At 36.7% G+C, this 23,418-nt stretch overlaps 1 protein-coding gene across 1 annotated transcript in view; it reads right to left on the reverse strand.

Annotated features, from left to right (window-relative positions):
- NUP155 (nucleoporin 155) overlaps nt 1–23,418 on the reverse strand; it is a 67,771-nt gene that overhangs the window by 6,242 nt on the left and 38,111 nt on the right. Inside the window, exons 21-33 of the mRNA XM_059417014.1 lie at nt 22,917–23,014; nt 19,704–19,834; nt 18,134–18,325; nt 17,340–17,478; nt 16,334–16,469; nt 15,505–15,658; nt 15,193–15,297; nt 13,766–13,920; nt 10,135–10,264; nt 8,887–9,000; nt 8,045–8,165; nt 7,067–7,177; nt 4,275–4,411 (exon numbers count right to left, since the gene is read on the reverse strand). Of these exons, the coding sequence (XP_059272997.1) occupies nt 4,275–4,411; nt 7,067–7,177; nt 8,045–8,165; nt 8,887–9,000; nt 10,135–10,264; nt 13,766–13,920; nt 15,193–15,297; nt 15,505–15,658; nt 16,334–16,469; nt 17,340–17,478; nt 18,134–18,325; nt 19,704–19,834; nt 22,917–23,014 (1,723 nt within the window). The remainder of the gene's footprint in view (nt 1–4,274; nt 4,412–7,066; nt 7,178–8,044; nt 8,166–8,886; nt 9,001–10,134; nt 10,265–13,765; nt 13,921–15,192; nt 15,298–15,504; nt 15,659–16,333; nt 16,470–17,339; nt 17,479–18,133; nt 18,326–19,703; nt 19,835–22,916; nt 23,015–23,418) is intronic.

The following is a 23,418-nucleotide window of genomic DNA, read 5'->3' on the forward strand; positions in this document are numbered from 1 at the left end:
CGGGCTCCTTGCTCTACAGGGGGCCTGCTTCTCCCTCTGACTCTGCCTTCCACTCTGTCTGCCTGTACTCGCTCTCGCTCACTCTCTCTCTGACAAATAAATAAATAAAATCTTAAAAAAAAAAAAAAAGGGTATCAGAATAGATTTAAAAAAAAACAAACCAAAAAACAAGACTCATTGATATGCCTGTTTACAGACTCACTCTAGACCTAAAGATAAAGTAAAGGAGTAGAGAACCATAACCATGCAAATAGACATTTAAAAAAAAAAAAAAATAGCGAGACTTATCAAAAAGAAAACAGAAAGGACCAAATAAATAAAATCACAAATGAAAGAGACCACAACGAACACTGCAGAAATACAATTATAAGAGAATATTATGAGGAATTACATGCCAATAAATTAGGAAATCTGGAAGAAATGGATGCATTCCAAGAAACATATAAACTACTAAAATGGAAACAGGAAGAAACAAAATCTGAATAGACCCATAATCAGCAAAGAAACTGAATCAGTAATCACCAAAAATCTCCCAACAAGAATCCAGGGATGGATGGCTTCCCAGGGGAATTCTATCAAACATTTAAAAAAGAATACCCGTTCTTCTTAAACTGTTCCAAAAAACAGAAACGGAAGGAAAACTTCCAAACTCATTCTGTGAGGCCAGTATTACCTCGATTCCAAAACCAGATAAAGACCCCACTAAAAAGGAGAATTACAGGGAGCTCCAGGATGGCTTAGTGAGTGGAGCACTGGACTCCTGATTTCTGCTCTGGTCATGATCTCAGGGTCATGAGACTGAGCCCCGCGTTGGGCTCCATGCTCAGTGCAGAGTCTGCTTGTCCTTCTCCCACCCCCTCTGGTACACTCTAAAATAAGAAATAAAATAAATTTTTTAAAATGGAGAATTACAGACTAATATCCCTGAGGAAAATGGATACAAAATTCTCAACCAGGGGCTCCTGGGTGACTCGGTCAATTAAGCAGCCAACTCTTGCTTTTGGTTCAGGTCAGATCTCAGGGTCTCAGAATCAAGCCCTGCATTGGGCTCAGCTCTCAGCTGGGAATTGGCTTGAGGATTCTCTCTCCCTCAGCCCTCCCCCTGCACACACTCTCCCTCTCTCAAATAAATAATTTTAAAAAACCCCAATTCTCAGCAAGATACTAGCTAACTGGATCCAACATTACATTAAAAGGATTATTCACCACAACCAAGTGGGATTTATTCCTGGGCTGCAGGTATGCTTTAATATCCACATATCAATCCATGTGTATACCACATAAATAAAAGGATAAGAACCGTATGATACTCTGAAGTGCCTGGATGGCTCAGTCACTAAGCGTCTGCCTTTGGCTCAGTTCATAGTCCCAGAGTCCTGGGACTGAGCCCCACATAGGGCTCCCTGCTTGGCGGGAAGCCTGCTAATCCCTCTCCCACTCTCCCTGCTTATGTTCCCTCTCTCGCTGTGTCTTTCTCTATCAAATAAGTAAACAAATAAATAAGAACCATACAATGCTCTACATACAGGCAGAAATAGCATCTGACAAAACACAGCATCCTTTCTTGATAAAAACCCTTAAGAGCGTAGGGATAGAAGGAACATACTTCAATATCATAAAGACCATATACAAGAGACCCACAAGTAATATCATCCTCAATGGGGAAAAACAGAGCTTTTCTGCTATGGTCAGGAATAAGACAGGGATGTCCTCTCTCACCAGTGTTGTCTGACATAGAACTGGAAGTCCTAGCCTCAGTAATCAGACAACAAAAGGAAATAAAAGGCATCCAAATTGGCAAGGAAGAAGTGAAACTTTCACTATTCACAGATGACATGATGCTCTGTGTAGAAAACCCAAAAGACTCCACCAAAAAATTGCTAGAACTGATACAGGAATTCAGCAAAGTTGCAGGGTATAAAAGCAATGCACAGATGTCTGTTGCATTTCTGTACAATAATGAAGCAGCAGAAAGAGAAATCAAGGAATCAATCCCATTTACAATTGCACCAAAACCATAAGCTAGCTAAGAAGAAACCTAACCAAACAGCTAAAGATCTATACTCTGAAGACCACAGAACACTTATGAAAGAAACTGAAGATGACACAAAAAAATGGAAAAACATTCCATGCTCATGGAATGGAAGAATAAATATTGTTAAAATGTCTGTATTACCCAAGCAATCCACACATTCAATGAAATCCCTATCAAAATAATACCAGCAATTTTCACAGAGCTAGAACAATCCTAAAATTTGTATGGAACTAGAAAAGACCCCATATAGCCAAAGTAATGTTGAAAAAGAAAACCAAAGCTGGAAGCAGCACAATTCTGAAGTTTAAGCTCTATTACAAAGCTGTAATTAAGAAGACAGTATGGTACTGGCACAAAAGCAGATATATAGATCAATGGAACAGAACAGAATGCCCAGAAAGGGACCTGTAACTGTATGGTCAACTAATCTTCAACAAAGTAAGAAAAAATATCCAATGGGAAAAAGCCTCTTCAACAAATGGTGCTGGGAAAATTGGACAACAGGCAGATGAAGCTGGACCACTTTCTTACACCATACAAAAAAAAAAAAAAAAAAAAAAAAAAAAAAATGGATGAAAGACCAAAATGTGAGACAGGAATCCATCAAAATCCTAGAGAAGACACGTAGCAGTCTCTTTGACCTTGGGCACAGCAACTTCTTATTAGACATGTCTCCAGAGGCAAAGGAAAGAAAACCAAAAATGAACTCCTGGGATTTCATCAAGATAAAAAGCTTCTGCACAGCAAAGGAAACAGTCAACAAAACTAAAAGGCAACTAATAGGAAAAGATACATGGAAAGGACATATGTGATAAAGAATTAGTATCCAAAATGTATAAAGAACTTATCAAAGTCAAGACCCCAAAACAAATAATCCAGTTAAGAAATGGGCAGAAGATATAAGAATGGCTAAAAGACACATGAAAAAATGCTCAACATCACTCATCATCAGGGAAACACAAATCAAAACCGCAATGATACATCTCCTCACACCTGTCAAGAGGAAACACAGGTTCCTCAAGAGGAAATTTACATGCTCCACAGAATAACATCACAATGCAGTTTTCAAGGATGTTCAAATATTAACCATGACCAGATAAATAATCTAGAAACCACAAAATATTAAATGCTTATTTTATTTTTTTATTTTCTTCTTGTCAGCTGTGATACCTCTTTTGCTTTAAACCTATGCAGACTTAGTCTGATATTATAAATAAAGACTAAACCAGTAAACAATCTTAATTCTCATTCTGGGTAACTAGACATGAGCAGGTTATTTATTTAAAATCTCTACCCTTGTCAGATGCTCATTTCAAGGTTTAAATGAGATATACAGGGGCGCCTGGGTGGCTCAGTGGGTTGAGCCGCTGCCTTCGGCTCGGGTCGTGATCCCAGGGTCCTGGGATCGAGCCCCGCGTCGGCTCTCTGCTCTGCAGGGAGCCTGCTTCCTCCTCTCTGCCTGCCTCTCTGCCTACCTGTGATCTCTGTCTGTTAAATAAATAAAATCTTAAAATAAAATAAAATAAAATAAATGAGATATACAAGTGTCTTGTAAAGCACCATATAAATGTTTTGGTGGTGCTATCTTAAGAGACATCATATAGGTCAACAAGGTTTCATTTGGATCTTTTATCATAGGATAAAAATGATAAAATATATAGTCTGATAAGGTTCAATATTATCAGAAAGATTTTTTTTTTAATCGAGAAAGAATTTTTTTAATTGAGGTATAACTGACACATAACATCATATCACTTTCAGGTGTACAACATATGAGTTGTTATGGGAATCAGTATGGGAAATGATCACTATACTAAGTCTAGTTACCATGCATCACCATCATAGTTACAAAGTTTTTTTCTTGTGGTGAGGAAGATCTTTGAGCACTGACATTTTAGATGAAGTTATAGAGAATAAATACAGTATTATTTTGTTCTGATAAAACAAACGGTGATTCTTAATGTAATGGGCTTAGCCTATTCCACCAAGAGTAAAGAAAATATGTTTACTAAGAAATATTTGCTTTTTATCATGAAACATGGCAAAACAACTCATTATCAGTTTTAGAAGGTTAAAGTATGATAATTTCTTATATTGAACCAGTGAAGCATGTTTCTGAAGTAATTTTTATCATATGATGAGACACTTTGATAAACATACAACCAAAATATTCTTTTATCTAGAAAACGTTTAACTTTAACTAAATAAATTATTTCATTTTATTTAATATTTTTCTTACCCGTGACTTGAACAAGTGATCATATACTTCTAATAGTCTAGGTAATGGCACTCCAATTTCATTCATTGTCTGTATTACAAAACCTACATCCCAGTTCAAAGTACAAACTTGCTGTTCTAAAAACTGCACAATAAAATCTGGAGAGGGAAAAAGATCAGAAATTAGAATTGTTAACTCTCCCCCTCACCCCAGCTTGAGAAAAAATAGCCAAACATTATGTAAGTTTAAGGTATAGAACATGAAGATGTTATACATATACACACTGTAAAGTGTTTACTCCACTAAGGTTAGTTAATGTGGTCCTTCACCTCACATAATTACTCTTTTGTTGTTAAAGAACTGTTAACTCCTGGGGAGCCTAGGTGGCTCAGCTGGTTAACTGGCTACTTTCAGCTCAGGTCATGATCTCAGGTCCTGAGATTGAGTCCCGCATGGAGCTCCCGGGTCAGTAGGAAGTCCGCTTCTCCCTCTGCCCCTTCCCCATTTGTGCTTGCACTTGTTCTCACTTTCTCTCTCTCAAATAAATAAGATCTTTAAAAAAAGAAAACCAATTTAAAATTTTTTTTTTTTTACAAAAGTAAGTGATATATCAGAATAGGCAATACAGAGACATAAAGTAGATCAGTAACTGCCTAGGGCTGGAGAGTGGAAAGGTATAGGGAGTGACGGCTATTAGGTACACGGTTTCCTTTGGGGTGATGAGAATGGTCTAAATTTTTTTTTAAAGATTTTATTTATTTATTTGACAGAGAGAGATTACATGTAGGCAGAGAGGCAGGCAGAGAGAGAGAGGAGGAAGCAGGCTCCCTGCTGAGCAGAGAGCCTGATGTGGGACTCGATCCCAGAACTCTGGGATCTGACCTGAGCTGAAGGCAGCGGCTTAACCCACTGAGCCACCCAGGAGCCCCGAGAATGGTCTAAATTTAATTGTGGTAATTGGTGTACAACGATGAACATGCTACAAAATTTAAAGCTATTAGAAAAAAAACTACATTTTGCTGAGTTTGGAAAATACAGAAAGGTACAAGAAATAGAGACCATTCACAATCCCACTAATGGAGAAGACCCACTGGTATTTCTTCAGTATCTTGATATATTATATACTCAATTTAACAGTTTTTCAGAAAAGAAGGGTTACTGCATCCTGATTTTAGAAACATGTAATGGGTTTTTTAAGTGCATCCACCCCCTCAGATGTGTAAGTTATTTATTTGATGGTTCTACTTTTGGCCCCATTCTCACTTTTTACTACCTATCATATCACAAATAAGATCATAATAGTAACAATCACATTCATATTTATGATCGTCAAAATCTGAGAATGACCAAGGTGAATGTCCCCAGGTAAGAAGAATCACTGAAAAGACTGCCACTGACTGAACCTGCAACTACCTGAGAATCTACCATACAAAAATTTTGCATAGATAATCAAATTCCTAAAAACTCTAAACTTGCTCTAGTTTGTAACCCCCGGAGCTTGTTTGACATTGAAAGATGGACAAAAAAAGAAGGAAAAAAAAGGCCTCTTCTACCCTAGACATTATTGGGTTCAAAAATTAAAAATCTAAGCCAAAGCAGAAATACTCTCTAAAGAAATTATGTATAGTGTGGCCTTTTTATTATTAAAATTGTTAAGTTTTTATTTTCTCTTTATTTTTCTCATTAATAAATAGCATGGCAGTTTTAAACACTATACTTACAAGAGAAAAGGGTATGATTATAATGACTTGATTTCCTGACATTTCCAGGAAATAAACTGTAAATCAAGATGGTCTATAAAAAGGGCTCTATCCTCATTAAATAAACAAACAATTTAATGTTATGTTGTGAGCATTTTCCTGGTTCTCACCATTTTTCAAAGACCCTAGGTGCTTAACATCTTACTTTATGGATGTATTTTTCATTCTATTCTTGTATTTTTATTTATTTATTTTTTTAAGTAGGCTAAAAGCCCAGCATGGAGCCCAACATGGAGCTTGAACTCATGACTCTGAGATCAAGGCCTGACCTGAGAACAAGAGTTGGACGCTGAATCAAGCGAGTCACTCAGGCACCCTGATTCTACTGTTTTACAACTGAAGAAAAATATTACACATTGGCAAATGGCTAATAATTAGAGTCATATACATAACAATTACAGTAATACAGTTGATTAAGGGGTTCAAAAATTGCATTTTAAACAATTATTTGCTATTTAATTTTTTTAAAGATTTACTTATTTTTCTGAGAAAGAGAAAGAGTGTGAGCAGGGGGAGAGGCACAGGGAGAAAGAGAATTCTCAAGCAGGTTCCCTGCTCAATGGGGACCCCAATGTGAATCAGGGCTCTATCCCAAGACCCTGAGATCATGACCTCAGCTGAAATCAAGAGTCAGCTGCACAACCAACTGAGCCACCCAGGTACCCCAACTATTTGTTATTTTAAAGAAAAATGTGTCCTCAATATAATAAGAGTTGAAGCAATCACAGATTGCCCATGCAGAAAATCAATCATTTTTCTTTCCTCCTTAAAACTTGTAGAGGGTTACCAACAATATAATCATTACTAAGGTCTGTTAGCACTATCCCCAGATATGGAAACTTGCAAGGTCAAAGAAAGTTCCTTACCTAACTACCAACAAATTCTGCTATCTTTGGAGGTTTTTCTTTCTGGAGAGGTAGAATTACACTACTGAGCTAAACAGCAACAAAGACACAATTCCACTCTGAGGATGATAAATTTTTTCCATGTCAATGAAGAAAATCATCAAAACAAAACAAAACACCCATGATAGCACATAAGATTACTGCTTACCTAAAGGAAAGAAGCGAGGTGTGCCAGCGTAAATTTTGCCCAGGAGCACAACCTTGAGACTGAGGGCATGCATTCTATCTGAGGAGCTCAGCGCCACGCTTTCATTCAATTCTGTAAGAAAAAGACATGCCATGAGAAACCAAACGGCTTTTCATGTGAAATGTTTAAACTGGCTATTTCATTCTATTTCAAGGTAAAAAGTATCCTACTAATGATATTCTAATATAATGAGCAGATACTGTGTTTCTGTTAGTGTCTGAAATACTTTTGATTTAAATAGGTCACAGGTTATGGGATTCTGAGGAAAGTGTCTCAGAATCCTTTATTAAGAAGAACAACCAGGGGCACCTGGGGGGCTCAGACATTAAGCATCTGCCTTCGGCTCAGGACATGATCCCGGGGTCCTGGGATGGAGCCCCACACCAGGCTCCCTGCTCAGTGGGGAGCCTGCTTCCCACTCTCCCACTCCCCGTGCTTCTATTCCCTCTCTTGCTGTCTCTCTCTGTCAAATAAAATCTTTTTTTTTTTTTAAAGATTTTATTTATTTGACAGAGACAGACATAGTGAGAGAGGGAACACAAGCAGTGGGAGTGGGAGAGGGAGAAGCAGGCTTCCCGCTGAACAGAGAGCCTGATGTGGGGTTCAATCCCAAGGCCCCGGGATCATGACCTGAGCCAAAGGCAGACAACTAATGACTGAGCCACCCAGGTGCCCCTAAATAAAATCTTAAAAAAAAAAAAAAAAGAAGAAGAAGAAGAAGAAGAAGAACAACCAAAAAATAACTATCCTTTTCTCAGAGTTTTCTCCAATATAAATTGAAGTCATTCTCTACAGGACTACCTCTGCCATATCCAGGTACCCACCACTTAGGTATATTCAATTTTCATGAGCTCTAAATATGAAAGCCACTAATAGCTTGCATTCCTCTACCAAGTCACTAAATAATGTATGCTAATATACCTGTAAGTGAGCACTTACCTTTCTCTATGATATCTTGCCAAAGTGTCTGCACCAATATAGGGTCTGAATAACCAGCACAATGAATTATTGCAAGTTTACACTCTGCAAGTTTAAACGGGTCAGCAAATTCCCCATAAAGCTGTTGGAGAAAATGCCAACATTATACATACAACCAGGGGTCAAGTGTCAGAAATTTATAGTGATGCACTCCTTGAAAATTAAAAACGACCAAAGATCTTATCCAAAGTTCCTAAAATAGGATATAAAGATGTGATGACATGCAGGTGTTCATAACTCCAGATTAAGAATGGCAAAGGCTTGGTAAAATTAAATAGATTTCAACATGTGTGCCTCCCCGGCCCCCTTGGCTGGCAGGGAGATACTGTAATAACATATCCTTTATAATTAGCACTGTCTAAACCAGGGTTTAAAGAATCCTGGAAACACAAGTCTCAGGGTGCTTCACGGTTCTTGGAGAAATATCCAAGAATTATTGAAAAAGGGACTGCTCTGAAGTATAGAGTGGGAGAGGCTCAGAGAGGTAAGCAAAGATAAGTTACTTCTCCAAGACAAGAAGCAGGGCCATAAAATAAAAGGCAGGAGTTTTAACAAAGCTTGGTGTGAGGCTGATAAGAGTCTTGATAGAAAATGGCTTGGACAGAGCAAGTTAGCTGTCCCTAAGAGTCAGATACCACAGCAGTGATCTCTCAGCCCAGTAACATGCTCCCCAGGATGGTTTATCTTAATTTTGTGGAGAAAGATTAATCTTTCTCATGAAATGCAAAGTAGAATGCAAATGAAACAAGGAATTTATAGGTATTATGTGACTGCTAGAGGAATTCAACTTGCTTTTTTATTACCTTAGTTATGTCCATTAGCTCAGAATCCAGCTGAGAAATTGCATCCTGTACAGAAGAATGGTGGGAATACTGTCTTTGTAGTGTCTCTTGTATCTGAAGTTGGATCCTAGCAACCTAGTTTGAATTAAAAAAAGCAAGTCTTAAGTTTTTGATGATAAGTCAACAAGTAGTTGAAGGAATGATTCCTAGTATCTGACTTTAAGTTGGTTAAAGTAAAAAAAATGTATAAATAACAGTATAGTGACTATAATTAACACTGTATCACATATTTGAAAGTTGCTGAAGAAAATAGATTGTAGAAGTTCTTATCACAAGAAAAAAATTTTGTCATTATGTATATAGTGATTAAGTGTTAGTTAGATTTATTATGGTGATCATTTTGCAATACCTAAAAATACTGAATCATTACACTGTATACCTGAAACTAATATAATACTATGTCAATTATACCTCAATAAAAAAACTGTACAAATGAAGACTTCTATTGTAACAACCTAGCAGCTCTTCATCACAACCCAAAGATCTCATAGGAAGTATACTATGGCAGAGAGCCTTTGCTGTCACTGTAATACCCATCTCTCCCATGATTGCAGCCAGAAAATGGCTAGACCATATTTTCCAACCTCCTCTGTAGAGAGATATGGCCATAAGACTAAGTTCTCTTCAATGGACTGTAAGTGGCTGTACAGTATGTCACTTCAGGACTGAGGTCTTTAAGAGAGCTTCTTACATGTGATTTTTTCTCTTACTCCCTCTGACAGAAGAAAAAGTTAAGGCCATAGGGAATGGCAGAGCCAGAAAATAGAACTTGGGTATTAAAATCAATCAAGTGGAAGAAAGCCAGTGGCCAGTCAGGAACACCAACTCTGGATATTTGTGAATGAGAAATAAGCTTTTGTATTTGCACCATTACATACTCTTAGGTCTCTTAATTAGGGCAGTTTAGCCTACTCTACTTCACGTATCTACTCATTAGTTTCTAGAATAAATGGTAAATGTGATAATCTCCTTTGTGTTGGAACAGTTGGGAAAAAAAAAAACCAAAACAACCTTTAGAAATGCCACAGAGAAAAATCTAATTATAGCAATGTCCTGTGACCCAATAAAAGATGTATGTCTACATATGAAAATAAATACATACAGGCAGAAGACACTAGAATATTAACTGCTACTGACCTGTGAGTTACTAGAGGGAAGAAGGGAAAATGAAATAAATGCAGGCAAAGGTTAAGTATCTTTAGCGCTTACTTCCATTTTTTCTTCTAATTCATGAAGGAATTCACCATCTGCAGCTATCGAGGAAATAGCAGTAGAACTTTTGGCACTAAGAATGGCTCGAGCAATGTACTCTAGTCGCTGCTGAAGTGAAATTTCTGTGCTGGGGGAGAAAAACCTTACTTTTATTTATATGAACTCTTAAGGATCCCATATACAAATATATTAATTATGACACACTATTTTGTACATACCAAATGAGCCATAAAAGCCCATTTGAAACTTGAAAAAACTATTAAAGGAATTCTAATGAAAGAGATCTACAGTTTAAGGCAACAAATTAAAAAATGCTTAAGTTTACATCCAAGAAAGTAACTCCTGATTTTTTTTTTTAAAGATTTTATTTATTTGACAGAGAGAGATCACAGTAGACAGAGAGGCAGGCAGAGAGAGAGAGAGAGAGGGAAGCAGGTTCCCTGCTGAGCAGAGAGCCCGATGCGGGACTCGATCCCAGGACCCTGAGATCATGAGCTGAGCTGAAGGCAGCGGCTTAACCCACTGAGCCACCCAGGCGCCCTGTAACTTCTGATTTTAAAACTTTAATTCAGTATATTAAAACTTGGATTCTTCAAAACACTAAAGTAAGGAAAAAGTTCTTTATCACTCCTCATATTCTTCACTTCTCTACCTTAATACGGCTAATACTATATGTAATCCTCCACAAAGCAAATAGAGTGACCTCTTAAAAACAGAAATCAAATTATGTCACATGTCTTCACCTACTCCTTCAACTTCCTCTCCTTTCACCTGCTCCCATGTTCACCATCTCCAACCGCACTGGCTTTCTTTTTTATATCCTAAACATGATAAACTTGAATCTAAACCACCTCTGCAGAGACTATTGTTCCCAAGCTTGGGCCATTTCCTCCACATCTTTTTTTTTTTTAAAGATTTTATTTATTTATTTGACAGAGAGAGATCACCAGTAGACAGAGAGGCAGGCAGAGAGAGAGAGGGAAGCAGGCTCCCTGCCGAGCAGAGAGCCCGATGCGGGACTTGATCCCAGGACCCCGAGATCATGACCCGAGCCGAAGGCAGCGGCTTAACCCACTGAGCCACTCAGGCGCCCCCCTCCACATCTTTAATACTGTACTTTCTTGTCACTTGAGAATCAATTTTCTTTTTTAAAAAAATTTTTAAAAAAGATTTTATTTACTTATTTGACAGAGATCACAAATAGGCAGAGAGGCAGGCAGAAAGAGGGGCAAGCAGGCTCCCCACTGAGCAGAAAGCCTGATGCGGGGCTCGATCCCAGGACCCTGAGATCATGACCTGAGCTGAAGGCAGAGGCTTAACCCACTGAGCCACCCAGGTGCCCCAAGAATCAATTTTCATAACAATTTGTTTGAGGCCTTCTCTGACCAATCTTAACTAAAGCCGCTCCTTACCCCCACTTCCCAATAGGCCCTTTTTACTATATTATTCTATTTTTATTATTTTTATAGAACCTGAATTTGTTTGTGTCTGCATTCTATACCCACTGGAATGGGAGTTTTGGGGACCAAAGGTGGTATTTGCATTGTTCACTATTCCTTTCTGCATGCCTTGAATATACATCACTGGTGCTCAAAATCTATTTGCTGGCTGGCAGGCTGGCAGGTGTCAGAAAGCCCAAGCATGTATCCACCTCGATGGTTACCACCTTCAGTCCTTTCTAATCCCCCATCACTCTTGGTTCTTTGATATTACAGAGTGACTTGGCATTAAAAACAACCCACTAATTCATTTAGTTGCTGGCAACCTCTCATACTAACCAGTATTAAATGTAACTTTTGATATCCCCATTACTTCCAGTTTGAATCAGGAAAAAACTAGCTTTCTTTTACTTTCAGATCAAACTGTCCTTCTGTATAGCTATGGCTCCCATATTTTTCCCCTTCTAAAAAAAAAAAGAAAGGGAGGGAAGGAGAAAGGAAGAATTAACTCCTCTCTCCCTTCTATCCTTGAAAGTACTGGTGTAGATGACAGTTACTTAGCACTGACCATCTCTCAGTGCTGCACGTACAGGACTGTTTAGTACATTTGGGACCTGTTTCTAAAAGAGCTTCCCTTTCTTTCCCCTCTCATCTCTAAAAAAAGCCCTACTTGAACCAAACATATTAAAAGTAGGTAACATTTCCAAATAATTTAAAATACAAATTCTATAGCTGCCAATTTATTTGCTGCAGCCTATATAAGCTAAAAGAGTGTGGTGAGAAAGAGAGTAACATTATAGTTGGAAAAATATTTTATTGCAGAAAAAGAAGGTTAAGCTGAGAGCTAGAGTAGAAGGACAGTGTATCTCACATGAGGAGGAAATTAGGTTATATGTGTTATGTACAAAGTAGATATGGATAATGAATGTTCTTAAGTTAGAGAATTTGTGAATTTTTTTTTTTAGATTTTATTTATTTGACAGAGAGAGACAGAAGCAGGGGGAGTGGCACACAGAAAGAGAAACAGGATCCCTGCTGAGAGAGAAGCCTGATGCAGACTCAAACCCAGGACCCCGGGATCATGACCTGAGCCAAGGGTAGACACTGAACAACTGAGTCACCCAGGCATCCCTTCTGAATATGTTATAATAACAATATAACAAGAAAAAAGGTCAATAAATATTAATGGAAGGCCAATTAAGAATAAATACGTACATACTCACACTTGCTATTACAGTCACATCTAAACTATTTAAAGTAGGCTCTAAGCCCAACCGTGGGCTTGAACTAATGACCCTGAGATAAGAGTCACATGCTCTACTGACTGAGCCAGAAAGGTGCCCCATAAGTTACCATTCTAATTAACTTCGTTTAAAAACAACTTTGTTTCCACAACCTCTTCTTCCTAACTTAATTGAGCTCCAGTTTTAAAAATAGAACTTGTGTTATTTTGGCAAAGAAGATTCCAAATGAAAATACAAGGTCAAATTAATGATCTGTCCAAAATTATATTGTTTTTTGATATGATAATCTAACTAGACATTTCAATGCTTTCTTTAATAAGATTCTTAACAATCTTTAACATAAATGCTCAAAACTTTTTTGTAATTTAAACCAACAGTGCAGAGGAAATTAGTCTAGATTTAGTAACACATTTAAAATTATAAAGCCTTTGAGAGATTTTGTCCTTTTTTTTTTTTTTTAAAGATTTTATTTATTTATTTGAGAGAGAGACAGTGAGAGAGAGCATGAGCGAGGAGAAGGTCAGAGAGCGAAACAGACTCCCCATGGAGCTGGGAGCCTGATGCGAGACTCGATCCCGGGACTCCGGGACCATGACCTGAGCCGAAGGCAGTCATCCAACCAACTGAGACACCCAGGCCTCCCAGATTTTGTCCTTTCAATTAAGAATACTGATTAACTGTTTAGTAGTAAAGAATCTAAAGACATACTTTAAAGAAGAGATTTAGAAGTTAGTTTGACTAAAGACAACCTTGGGTATTTAGTACCTCCTATACACTATTAAAAAAGAAAAAAACTGTAAACTGTATGTAAATCCAAGTAAAAGCATAAAAACTGTACATACTATAACCTGAATAAGGTTTTATTTAATTTCTGAAATCCAGATGTGTCTAGTTATAGGTCAGTTATCAATCATTATTCATAGAAGTAAGAGTATTATACCATACCTATGCATGTCAGCCAATTTGGACAGGACGCGAGCAGCATTACTAAAGCTTCTATTCTTTTCATAATACCTCCACAGTAAATCCATATAACGAACTTTGTTTTGATCAACTTTGGCCATTCGGACTAGATGTGGCTCCAGAAATGGAGAAGCAATCTGCAAATTACACAGTCACTCAGAAACTCTCCTGGGCTAGCCGCTTGCTCTTTATGTAGTAACTACAACATCTTTATTTATTTATTAAAAAGATTTTTTATTTATCTATTTGATAGATAGAGGTCACAAGTAGGCAGAGAGGCAGGCAGAGAGAGAAAGAAGAGGAAGCCGGCTCCCTGCAGAGCAGACAGCCCGATGTGGGGCTCGATCCCAGGACCCTGGGATCACGACCCGAGCCGAAGGCAGTGGCTTAACCCACTGAGCCACCCAGGCACCCCAACTACAACATTTTTAAAACAACTACAGGTATGCCTTGCTTCACAAACACATAAGCAAAATTATAATCTAACAACAGACAGAGGGCAATTTTTTTCATTATACATGATTTTTGTTTTACTAGAGTTAACCAAAGAGTTGCTATGATAGTTGAATTAGGCTAATTAAACTAATTAGCCTAGTTGAATTAGGCTAATTAAACTAGTTGATAGTTGAATTAGGCTAATTAAACTAATCATAATCCAATTACAATTTTTGAATTTTTCTTTCTTTTTTTTTTGAGACAGAGAGAGAGTGAGCATGAGCATAGGTCAGGGGGAACCCCAAGCAGGCTCCATTTCATGACCCGAGGATCACAACCTGTGACGAAATCAAGAGTCGAATGCTTAACCGAATGTGCTACCTAGGCATCCCCAGCTACAAATGAAAACACAGCTATTGATTCCTCAAAGACGTCCTTGCCATTGTCAAATGCCACACATTTATTTTACAGAATGAAGAATACTGAGACTTAGGATAGTAAAAAGACATGTATGAAGTCACATACTGAATTAATGGCAGAGGTTATGCCAAGTTTAGGACTCCTAATTCATAATCCAATGATTTTCATCCCACAATATTAGAAAATTAGAGCAATAGTTTATTTTGTCCACCAGGAAAGGATATTACATTACTTGGATTGATGCTAACACATAATGGTAGGTTCAGGATAAGAAAATGAATTTCCTGGTATCTGTGTTTTTTTTTTTTTTTTTTTTAAGGATTTTATTTATTTGACAGGAAGAGAGCAAGCGAGTGAGCACAAGCTGGGGAGTGACAGGCAGAGGGAGAGGGAGAAACAGGATCCCTGCTAAGCAGGGTGCCCGATGCAGGGCTTGATCCCAGGCTGAGGCAGACACTTAACCAACTGAGCCACCCAGGCGCCCCTCCTTCAACTATATGCATGCTAATTGAAAATACAAGTTAGCAATATTGGAATAAAAAAATATTTTTTACCTGCAATAGCTTATCTGCAAGATCAGCTTGTATTAGCCAATTATAAAGGGCAATACTAAAGAGCTCGTCTTTAGATCGTTGAGATAATTTAAGCATTTGTTCAAACTAAAACAAAACAAAACAAAAAATTAGCAGTTAAAGGCTCTCCTGCTGGACATCATAACCATCAGCCTTATAAAATGCTGAAATCAAGAATCTTTGTAAATGCTTATTTCTAAGATCTACTACCTTTCCCAAGACGAGCTGTCTCCACAATTACACAGAACATCTAAACAATGTATTTTCAGGATAAAAATATGCTATGTCCCTTACATGATGTCCTGCTTCTTCATTACTCAGCATATTGGGATCAGATGACAATACTGGAGGTCCAGGTTTTTTGGGTACACTGGGAGACTGAGGAGCAGCCTTACTTTGGTTTACCAATTCTTGAAGCGTATCTGTAATACACTTATAACTGTTTAATCTGAAAAAGAACAGAAAAGGAGCAAATGCATTGTTTAATTAGATAGCAACTGACTAATCTAATTTAAATACAAAATAATATGAAGACTATTTTGGGGACTAGCTATATGTACACACACAAATATATGTGGTATTAAAAATAATATAAATCGTATACTTTTTCTATGTTTGAGAAATGTCATAACCATAAAAGGGTGATGTTATAAAAATTAATGTATTAATAAAAAACATGTTTTAGATAGGTTATATATTTCCTTTATGGACACACTTTTTTCTTAACAGTCACTACTAATTTGTGAACATTTAAAAATCATCCCATAAAATAAAATACTAATCATCACCCAGAACCAGAAATTAGGTAGGAGAGAGATGGTTCCAAATAAGTTATTGCATTTAAAGCTGACATTAGTACAGTGTTCTAAAAACCATAGAGGCAAGTTCAAAAACATTTATAAGTCCTTAAGAATTTCAACCAGAGTAAAAGTTGACCCCTAAGGCAAGAATTATAATCCTAATTTAGGCCTGTGATAAAACAAAACATTTTTAAGTGAAAGCATAATTCATTCTTATAAGTGTTGTACTTAGAATATTGTTTTCCTAATATAATCAATCAAACTGTACACCAAGGAAAGTCTGTATCCAAGAAGTTGACAAGCCACTAGGGTGATAAACTTGCCTTTCTTGGAAAGCCTGCAGTCCCACGATGTCTTCTTCTGGTTCTCCATGTTTATAGAAATGAAGTCCAAGACCCTGAGGATCTTTTTTTTCTGCAGCAGTAAGAGATAGTTCCACTACACCCTCATAAAAACGGACTAATGGGAAAGGAAAAGGACAAAGAGATAAGGCTTATTAAGCTGGATGTGTTTTTCCTTAGCTGGTTTATAAAAGTACTGATCAAGGTTTCCATGTCTCTACTGTATGCTAGTCACCTTAATGACACAATCATATATATGGTGAATCCACCGAAGAACAAGGTACCAACATGCCTAAAAGGCAGCTATTAAGTGTATTTTCTTTATTGGAAAAATGTTTCTCCAAAGTTAGAATAACAAAAGGGAAGATTTCTGTTCCTTGATGGGAAAAAAAAATCTTAGAATTCAAAACAGTATCTGTGCTAACAGTTACTATTTTTACATTGCGCTAGATTTGATTTAAAGTAATTTAGGGGTGCCTGGGTAGCTCAGTGGGTTAAAGCCTCTGCCTTCAGCTCACGTCATGATCCCAGGGTCCTGGGATCGAGCCCTGCATCAGGCTCTCTGCTCAGCATGCCTCTCTGCCTAGTTGTGATCTCTGTCTGTCAAATAGATAAATTAAAAAAACAAAAACAAACAAAAAAGTAATTTAAAAGCAAGCAGACAAATACTATTTTAAAAATTAGTCAAAAGAATTGAAAGCATCCAAAAATAAATGTAATCCACGAAGCTATCTAATATAGATAGTATACAAGGACAAGGATTGAAACTCCTGTGTTAAAAGTTATCTATTTCAAGATATAAAAAGAACATTATAGTTTTTGCAGAGGCCAGCCATCAAACACTAAAACACAAGGCATGAGTTTCCCAAGTAGTATCACTTGGGGAAGTGTTGCTTATGTTAAGAGGCTTTTTATCAGTAGCTTAAAATAAAACAGTCATTTGTCCCCTGAGTTAAGAAAAAGATGTGAAGAACATTTTGTTTCTCACCTTGTCTATACTGAGCACAAACATTGGAAAGGTCCACTTGATTGCTGATTTTCTGATACTCCTTTAAGGATTCTCTTAACATTCTTTCCTTTTCAGTCTTGTTCTGAACTTGTCGAGAACGCTGGAGGAGTTCATTCGCCTAGATTAGAGATGACAAGAACTTAAAAAGACATAAAATCCAGCACATAGACAATATTACCAACATAAGTCTTGGTCTATGTCTCAATTAACATCCGGTTTATTATCAGAAAAAATAAAAACAACTCTACAAACTTATTTCTTCTTAATTTTAGGAAGAAAAATTTTTGACCAAAAAAATCTTAGCTACTTTTAACTCCTCTCACAAATATTTTAAGCAAGATAGCTTTTGACTGGTAAATCTCTTGCCTAGTGAATACATTATTGGTCAGCAGGCAGTCCATGTGATTTAAATTATTTTTACCTGTAAGAAAGGATCAATAAAAACTGCCCAATCAACTCTTATTACAGACTTAAAGTTTTAGTAATTTTTAATTTCTAAGGAGATACGTGTTTAACCATTTAAAAAAATATGGTCTAGAAATGTTATATTCTTTATGAAAAACTTCAATATACAAGGATTTTAAGAAATGATGTATTCCAACTCCTTTCATCATATAGATAGAGACTCTGGAGGCCAAGAGAGAGGTTAGGAGACCCACTCAAGAGACGTCATATGTTAAGTAAAAGATGGTTTCTGATTCCAGTTCTATTGTGCTTTTCATACTATGAAACCCTCTTTAAGAGACATTGAAAGAGCTGATAAAGCATCATACCTTAGAACAAATTGCATCATCAGTGCTATACAGAAGTGGGCAGATATCCTGTAAGTGTAAACTAATGCCATCAACAGCAGCATTATCTCTGATGTAGCAGTTGATAAGAGAAGCGATTAATGCCCCCGTCAGTTCCTTGTCCCTGATTACCAGATCTTTAAAGGTGGTGATTTTCAGCTGCTCTTGAAATTCCTAGAAGTATAATACAAAGTCCTTTTTTTCTACCAAAAATACAGAAATATCCTATTTCTACCCACAACAAAATTTCTTTAGCAATTTAAAATAAAAAATTAAAAGACTCTATAGTTCAAAAGAGAAAATATGCTAAACTATACAGATTTACACATTTTTGCAAACTTCCATAGAATCACATAATTGTTAAAGAACCCACAGTATGACCAGTCGAAATCTTTCAATTTACAAGTGAGAGAAGTAAAATGTAGGCAGAACCAAAATTAGAGCCAGGTTTCCTGAGTTTAGTCATAACCAGAAAGAATAATCACTTAGCTACATTAAAAGATTTTGGGTTTACAGGGTGCCTGAGAGTGGCTCAGTTGGTTAAGCATCCGACTCTTGATTTCAGTTCAGGTCCTACAAATGGACCTTGAGAGCTCGTTTGGAGGTTCTAGCAGGGACACTCAACTATTTGTATACCCTTGACCAAAGAATGGTCTACCTCTATCAAGGAAGATCATCCTCTTCGAGCACAAAGCTTTGGAAGGGATGCACATGGAGTGGTGAGGGAGAAAGGGAACACCCGTTTAACCAGTCAGCTGAGTCAACATGATCAAAGGGCATGACAGATTCACATCACACCTTTCCTTAGAGAACATAGTTCACAGGAATGAAATGACACGATATCTAGGATCATCTTTAAAGTAATTTGGTAAAGAAAAAGAGAATAGATTAATGAAAGTTGATAAAATCTTGAAAATGCTGAATGCAAGTGTATATGATTATAATGTAGTATTTACTCTATTTTTGTATATGTTTAGAAATATTCACAATAGTAATACATTCCCCCCAGTGGCCTAACATTTAAGTGAATGCAAACTGCCATCATACTTAAAAAGGATTCAAATGAGGACAGCAAGAGAAATCTGACCCATTCATTTCTCAAATGGTAAACCTTTTTAAAAGTAAGAATATTTAAGTCATTAGACTCTGAAATTACAGGCAAAAATTTTGTGGATGTATCTGTATGCATTCTTTGAGGGTGGGAAGAAAGAGTTTTGATCAAATTCCCAAAGGGATCTGAAATCCAAATAACGGTTACAACCTACTGTATAAAAAAATACTTTTCGTAAAGATTTCATTCATATACCATAATAAAATTCTCACATACTGTAAAAACTTGTGGTTTTGACAAAGTGGATCCCTCAAGTTTTCATGATTTAGTGCAATTTTCCATTAAGATTTCCATTAAGCAGATACTAACTTCATCATACCACCTAAATGCTTCTCCCCGAAAGTCTCCTCTCAAACCCAAGTGTAAGATTAAAGCTAACTCAAAAGAAAACAAACTAAGCACAGAATTAACAATATGATCTTAAAGGAAAAGAAATCCTACCTTCTGAAGTTCTCCTACAATGACAGTGAACTGATGTTCACAAAGAAGCTTCCATAAAGCCAGAGCCTGGTATGATTTTCGAACCAACTGCTGGATTGCCTGAAGTGAAACCTTTTCACTCAGTTGAGCCTCTAATTACAAAACACAACTGATGAAGTTTTATACAATGACATAGGTTGTTTTGTTTTAAATAACACAACATTTTGCTTTCAATAAGAACAACTATAGTTAAGGCTGAAATCCTCACTGGTCTCCCCACATCCCAGCCAACCATGATCATGACTTGTTGAAGTCATCCTTTCATCACGTCATTATATGTATATGTGGTTCTATGTGTCTGCGTGTGCACACATAAAACAAAAACTGCTGTTTTTAAACCATTTACACCACTTTTTCCACCCAGCTGTATTTTAATAAGTATTTAATATTAATCTTAATATTCTAATATATATTACTGGATATTCCATCATGTAAGTATACCACAATTAGGTCCATTTTCCACCTTAAGGACATTTATACTATCTCCCATGCTTTGCTACTAAAACAATAATGCAATAAATATTCTTAAGAAAGGACTCCTGAAAAGCACCATCAGATTTCTCTAGGACTATGTTCCTCAAACCCTGGATTAAATAAATTGGTGAAAATAAATAAATAAATAAATAAATAAGTGGGCAAGTCATGAAATCAATTCGGTCAGTCATGACAGCTACCTTCCCCCCTTTAAAAAGGAAAGAAAATTGGAGTGCCTGGCTGGCTCAGTCAGTAGACCATGCAACACTTGATCTCAGGGCTTTAAGTTCAAGACCCACACTGGGCATGGAGCCTACTTAAAAAAAAGAAAAAGGGAATAAAATAAAAAAGGAAAATATTAGAGTGTAAAACAGGTAGTTATTTCCTATAATTTTGTTTCAGTTATGTATATATGCTTTCAAACATTAAGGTCATAACATAAAATGTATTTCTTACCATAAGAAAAAAAGTCTGATAAAGACTGCTATACGATGTATCCTTAGAAGTGAAACTGCTGGGCTTCAATATATATGCATTTTCAGCTTTTATAGGCTATGATCAAACTGCTCCCTAAAGTAGTCGTTTCAGTGTACATGTGCCAGCAATCTGAACCCTCCTTTTGTTTTAATCCTTACCAATGCTTGGTATTGTCAGGCTTAAGATTTTACTGAAGTACCAACAGCAGTAATGAAAAAATGTTTATGAAACAGTAAACGAAAAACTAGATTTAGCAGGAAGGGACAAGATTAAATGGCTGGGTCTTAATTAGCAAGGATCTATCAGCCCGAAATGGCTCAAACAGAACACAAAAATTCTTTTAAAAAACCAAATGGCAGGCAAAATTTAAGCAATGATTTATTATTATTCCAAACTATTTCTGGAGTAATTGATGATTCTAAGTTTTCCATTACCTTGTTCCTTCCTTGTTACTATTTATAACAGAAAAACAACAACAACAACAACAACAAAAACAAAAAAGAAATCCCAAAACCAACCAAAAATTTGATTCACATTTTTAACTTTATAAAAAGGTGTGCCACTAATCATTAGGAAAATGCAAATCAAAAACCACAATGAGATACCACATTGTAACCACTAGGATGGAGATTATAAAAAGAGAAAAATAACTGGTGAAGATGTGAAGAAATTGAAATGCTTGTGCACTACTAGCAGAAATGTAAAATGGCGCATAGAGAATAGTATGGCAGTTTTTCAAAAATTAAAAAACGGACTACCATATGATCCAGCAATTCCATTTCTGGGTACATAACAAAAAAACAAAGCAAGGGCTCAAATTTATATTTGTACAACACGTTCATAGCAGAATTATTCACAATACCTCTAAGGTGGAAGCAACCCAAGTGCTCAAAAACCCAAGCTTTTTTTTCTGGTTTCAAGATACAATACCCTAAACCCAGTATTCAGTGTTTGTTCTGCAGTGAGCCTTTACGGAGGCAGCACGCACCCTGCCAAACCCCTTTCCCAGAAACCACACACATCACCTCAGCAACAAGCTGCCACAACTTTGAAATGTGTCTGTGGAATTCTATGCTTTATCTCTAAATGTGTCCTAAGGTTGGCTGCGCTCAGTTGGAAGAGCATGTGACTTGATCTCATCAGGTTCGTGAGTTCAAGCCCCACAATTACTAAAAAAGGTAAACTTAAAAAAAAAAAAAGAAAAGAAAAGAAAAGAAAAAGAAAAAGTATCCTAAGGAACAGAAAAGTCTAAGAAAGGTTATTTTTGGGGGTCTGGGAATGCTCAAAAATTTTTCCATATAATTTAATGGTAACTGCTTCCTAACTTTATGCCACCATTCTGGCTTATGAAAGGTTTCATAGGAACACTACTTTCAGATAGCAGGGGAAACCTCTGTAGACATACAATGGAATAATACTGTCTTAAAAAAGAAAGGAAATTTAGACGTATGCCGCAACATGGATGAACTCTGAAGACATATGCTAGCTGAAATGAGCCAGAGGCAAAGGGGGTCCCTGTGTAATTCCACTTATATGAAGTATATTGGGTAGTCAAATTCAGACTAAAAAAACCAAACGAATGGTTGACAGTAGTAGGGTTGGGATGGTGTGAGAAATGGGGAGTTACTGTTTCGGTACAGAGTTTTTTAAGAAGATGAAAAAAGTTTTGGAGATGGATAGTAGTGACATTTGCACAACCAAGTGAATGTGGTTAAAACTATAGTCTATTTTATGATTTAAAAACTTATTTTAAAAAAGATTATCATGTTTCTTGTAAAAGAAAGGAAAAAACTTAATGGGCTGAAAGTTATGGAAATATATGAAAGCCATACAGTCCCACTTTTCTTAACCACACTGTTATTTGAATAAAAAATATATGTGTTATCAAAAACCAGATCTTTTTTTTTTTTTTTTTTTAAAGATTTTATTTATTTATTTGACAGAGAGATCACAAGCAGCAGAGAGGCAGGCAGAGAGAGAGAGAGAGAGGGAAGCAGGCTCCCCGCTGAGCAGAGAGCCCGATGCGGGCCTCGATCCCAGGACCCTGAGATCATGACCTGAGCCGAAGGCAGCGGCTTAATCCACTGAGCCACCCAGGCGCCCCAAAAACCAGATCTTATTAAGGGAGGTTCACTGTTCTATTCAATCCACTGTTTCCTATTTGATGAATAAAACTCTTTATGGGCGTCATGTACAGTCAACTGATCAGAAGGAATAACTTACCATGAAACTTCCTTTGCAGCTCCTGTTGCATCTGCTGGGTACTTCCATTTTCAGGACGCATGAATCCTATCAGCCTCTGCTGCACTTTGGCAGTTGTACTGAAACAAATTTCAGAATGTGTATTTGTGTTTTTGACAGCTTTACTGAGATATGAATCATACATCATACAATTCAACCATTTAAAGTACATAATTTAGTTTTTCAAAATACATTCACAGGGTTGTGCAACTATCACCACAATCTGATTTTAGAACATTTTCACCCACTCTCTATTAGCAGTCAATCCATATCTCTCCACCCCTACCCTAAGTAACTGCTAGCATACTTTTGTCTCTTTAAGTTTGCCTATTCTGAATATTTAATATAAATGAGGTAGGATACATTGTTAATATTCATTTCCTCTACAGAATAGTGAAGTAGTAGAATAGTAAAGCAAATAAATGATGATTTAAAACTGGATCATTTTAACCTCCTGGATGCTTAAAGTTTCAATTATTTGGTT

The sequence above is a fragment of the Mustela nigripes genome, chromosome 12, assembly GCF_022355385.1.
Source record: "Mustela nigripes isolate SB6536 chromosome 12, MUSNIG.SB6536, whole genome shotgun sequence".
In the NCBI taxonomy this organism is placed as follows: domain Eukaryota; kingdom Metazoa; phylum Chordata; class Mammalia; order Carnivora; family Mustelidae; genus Mustela; species Mustela nigripes.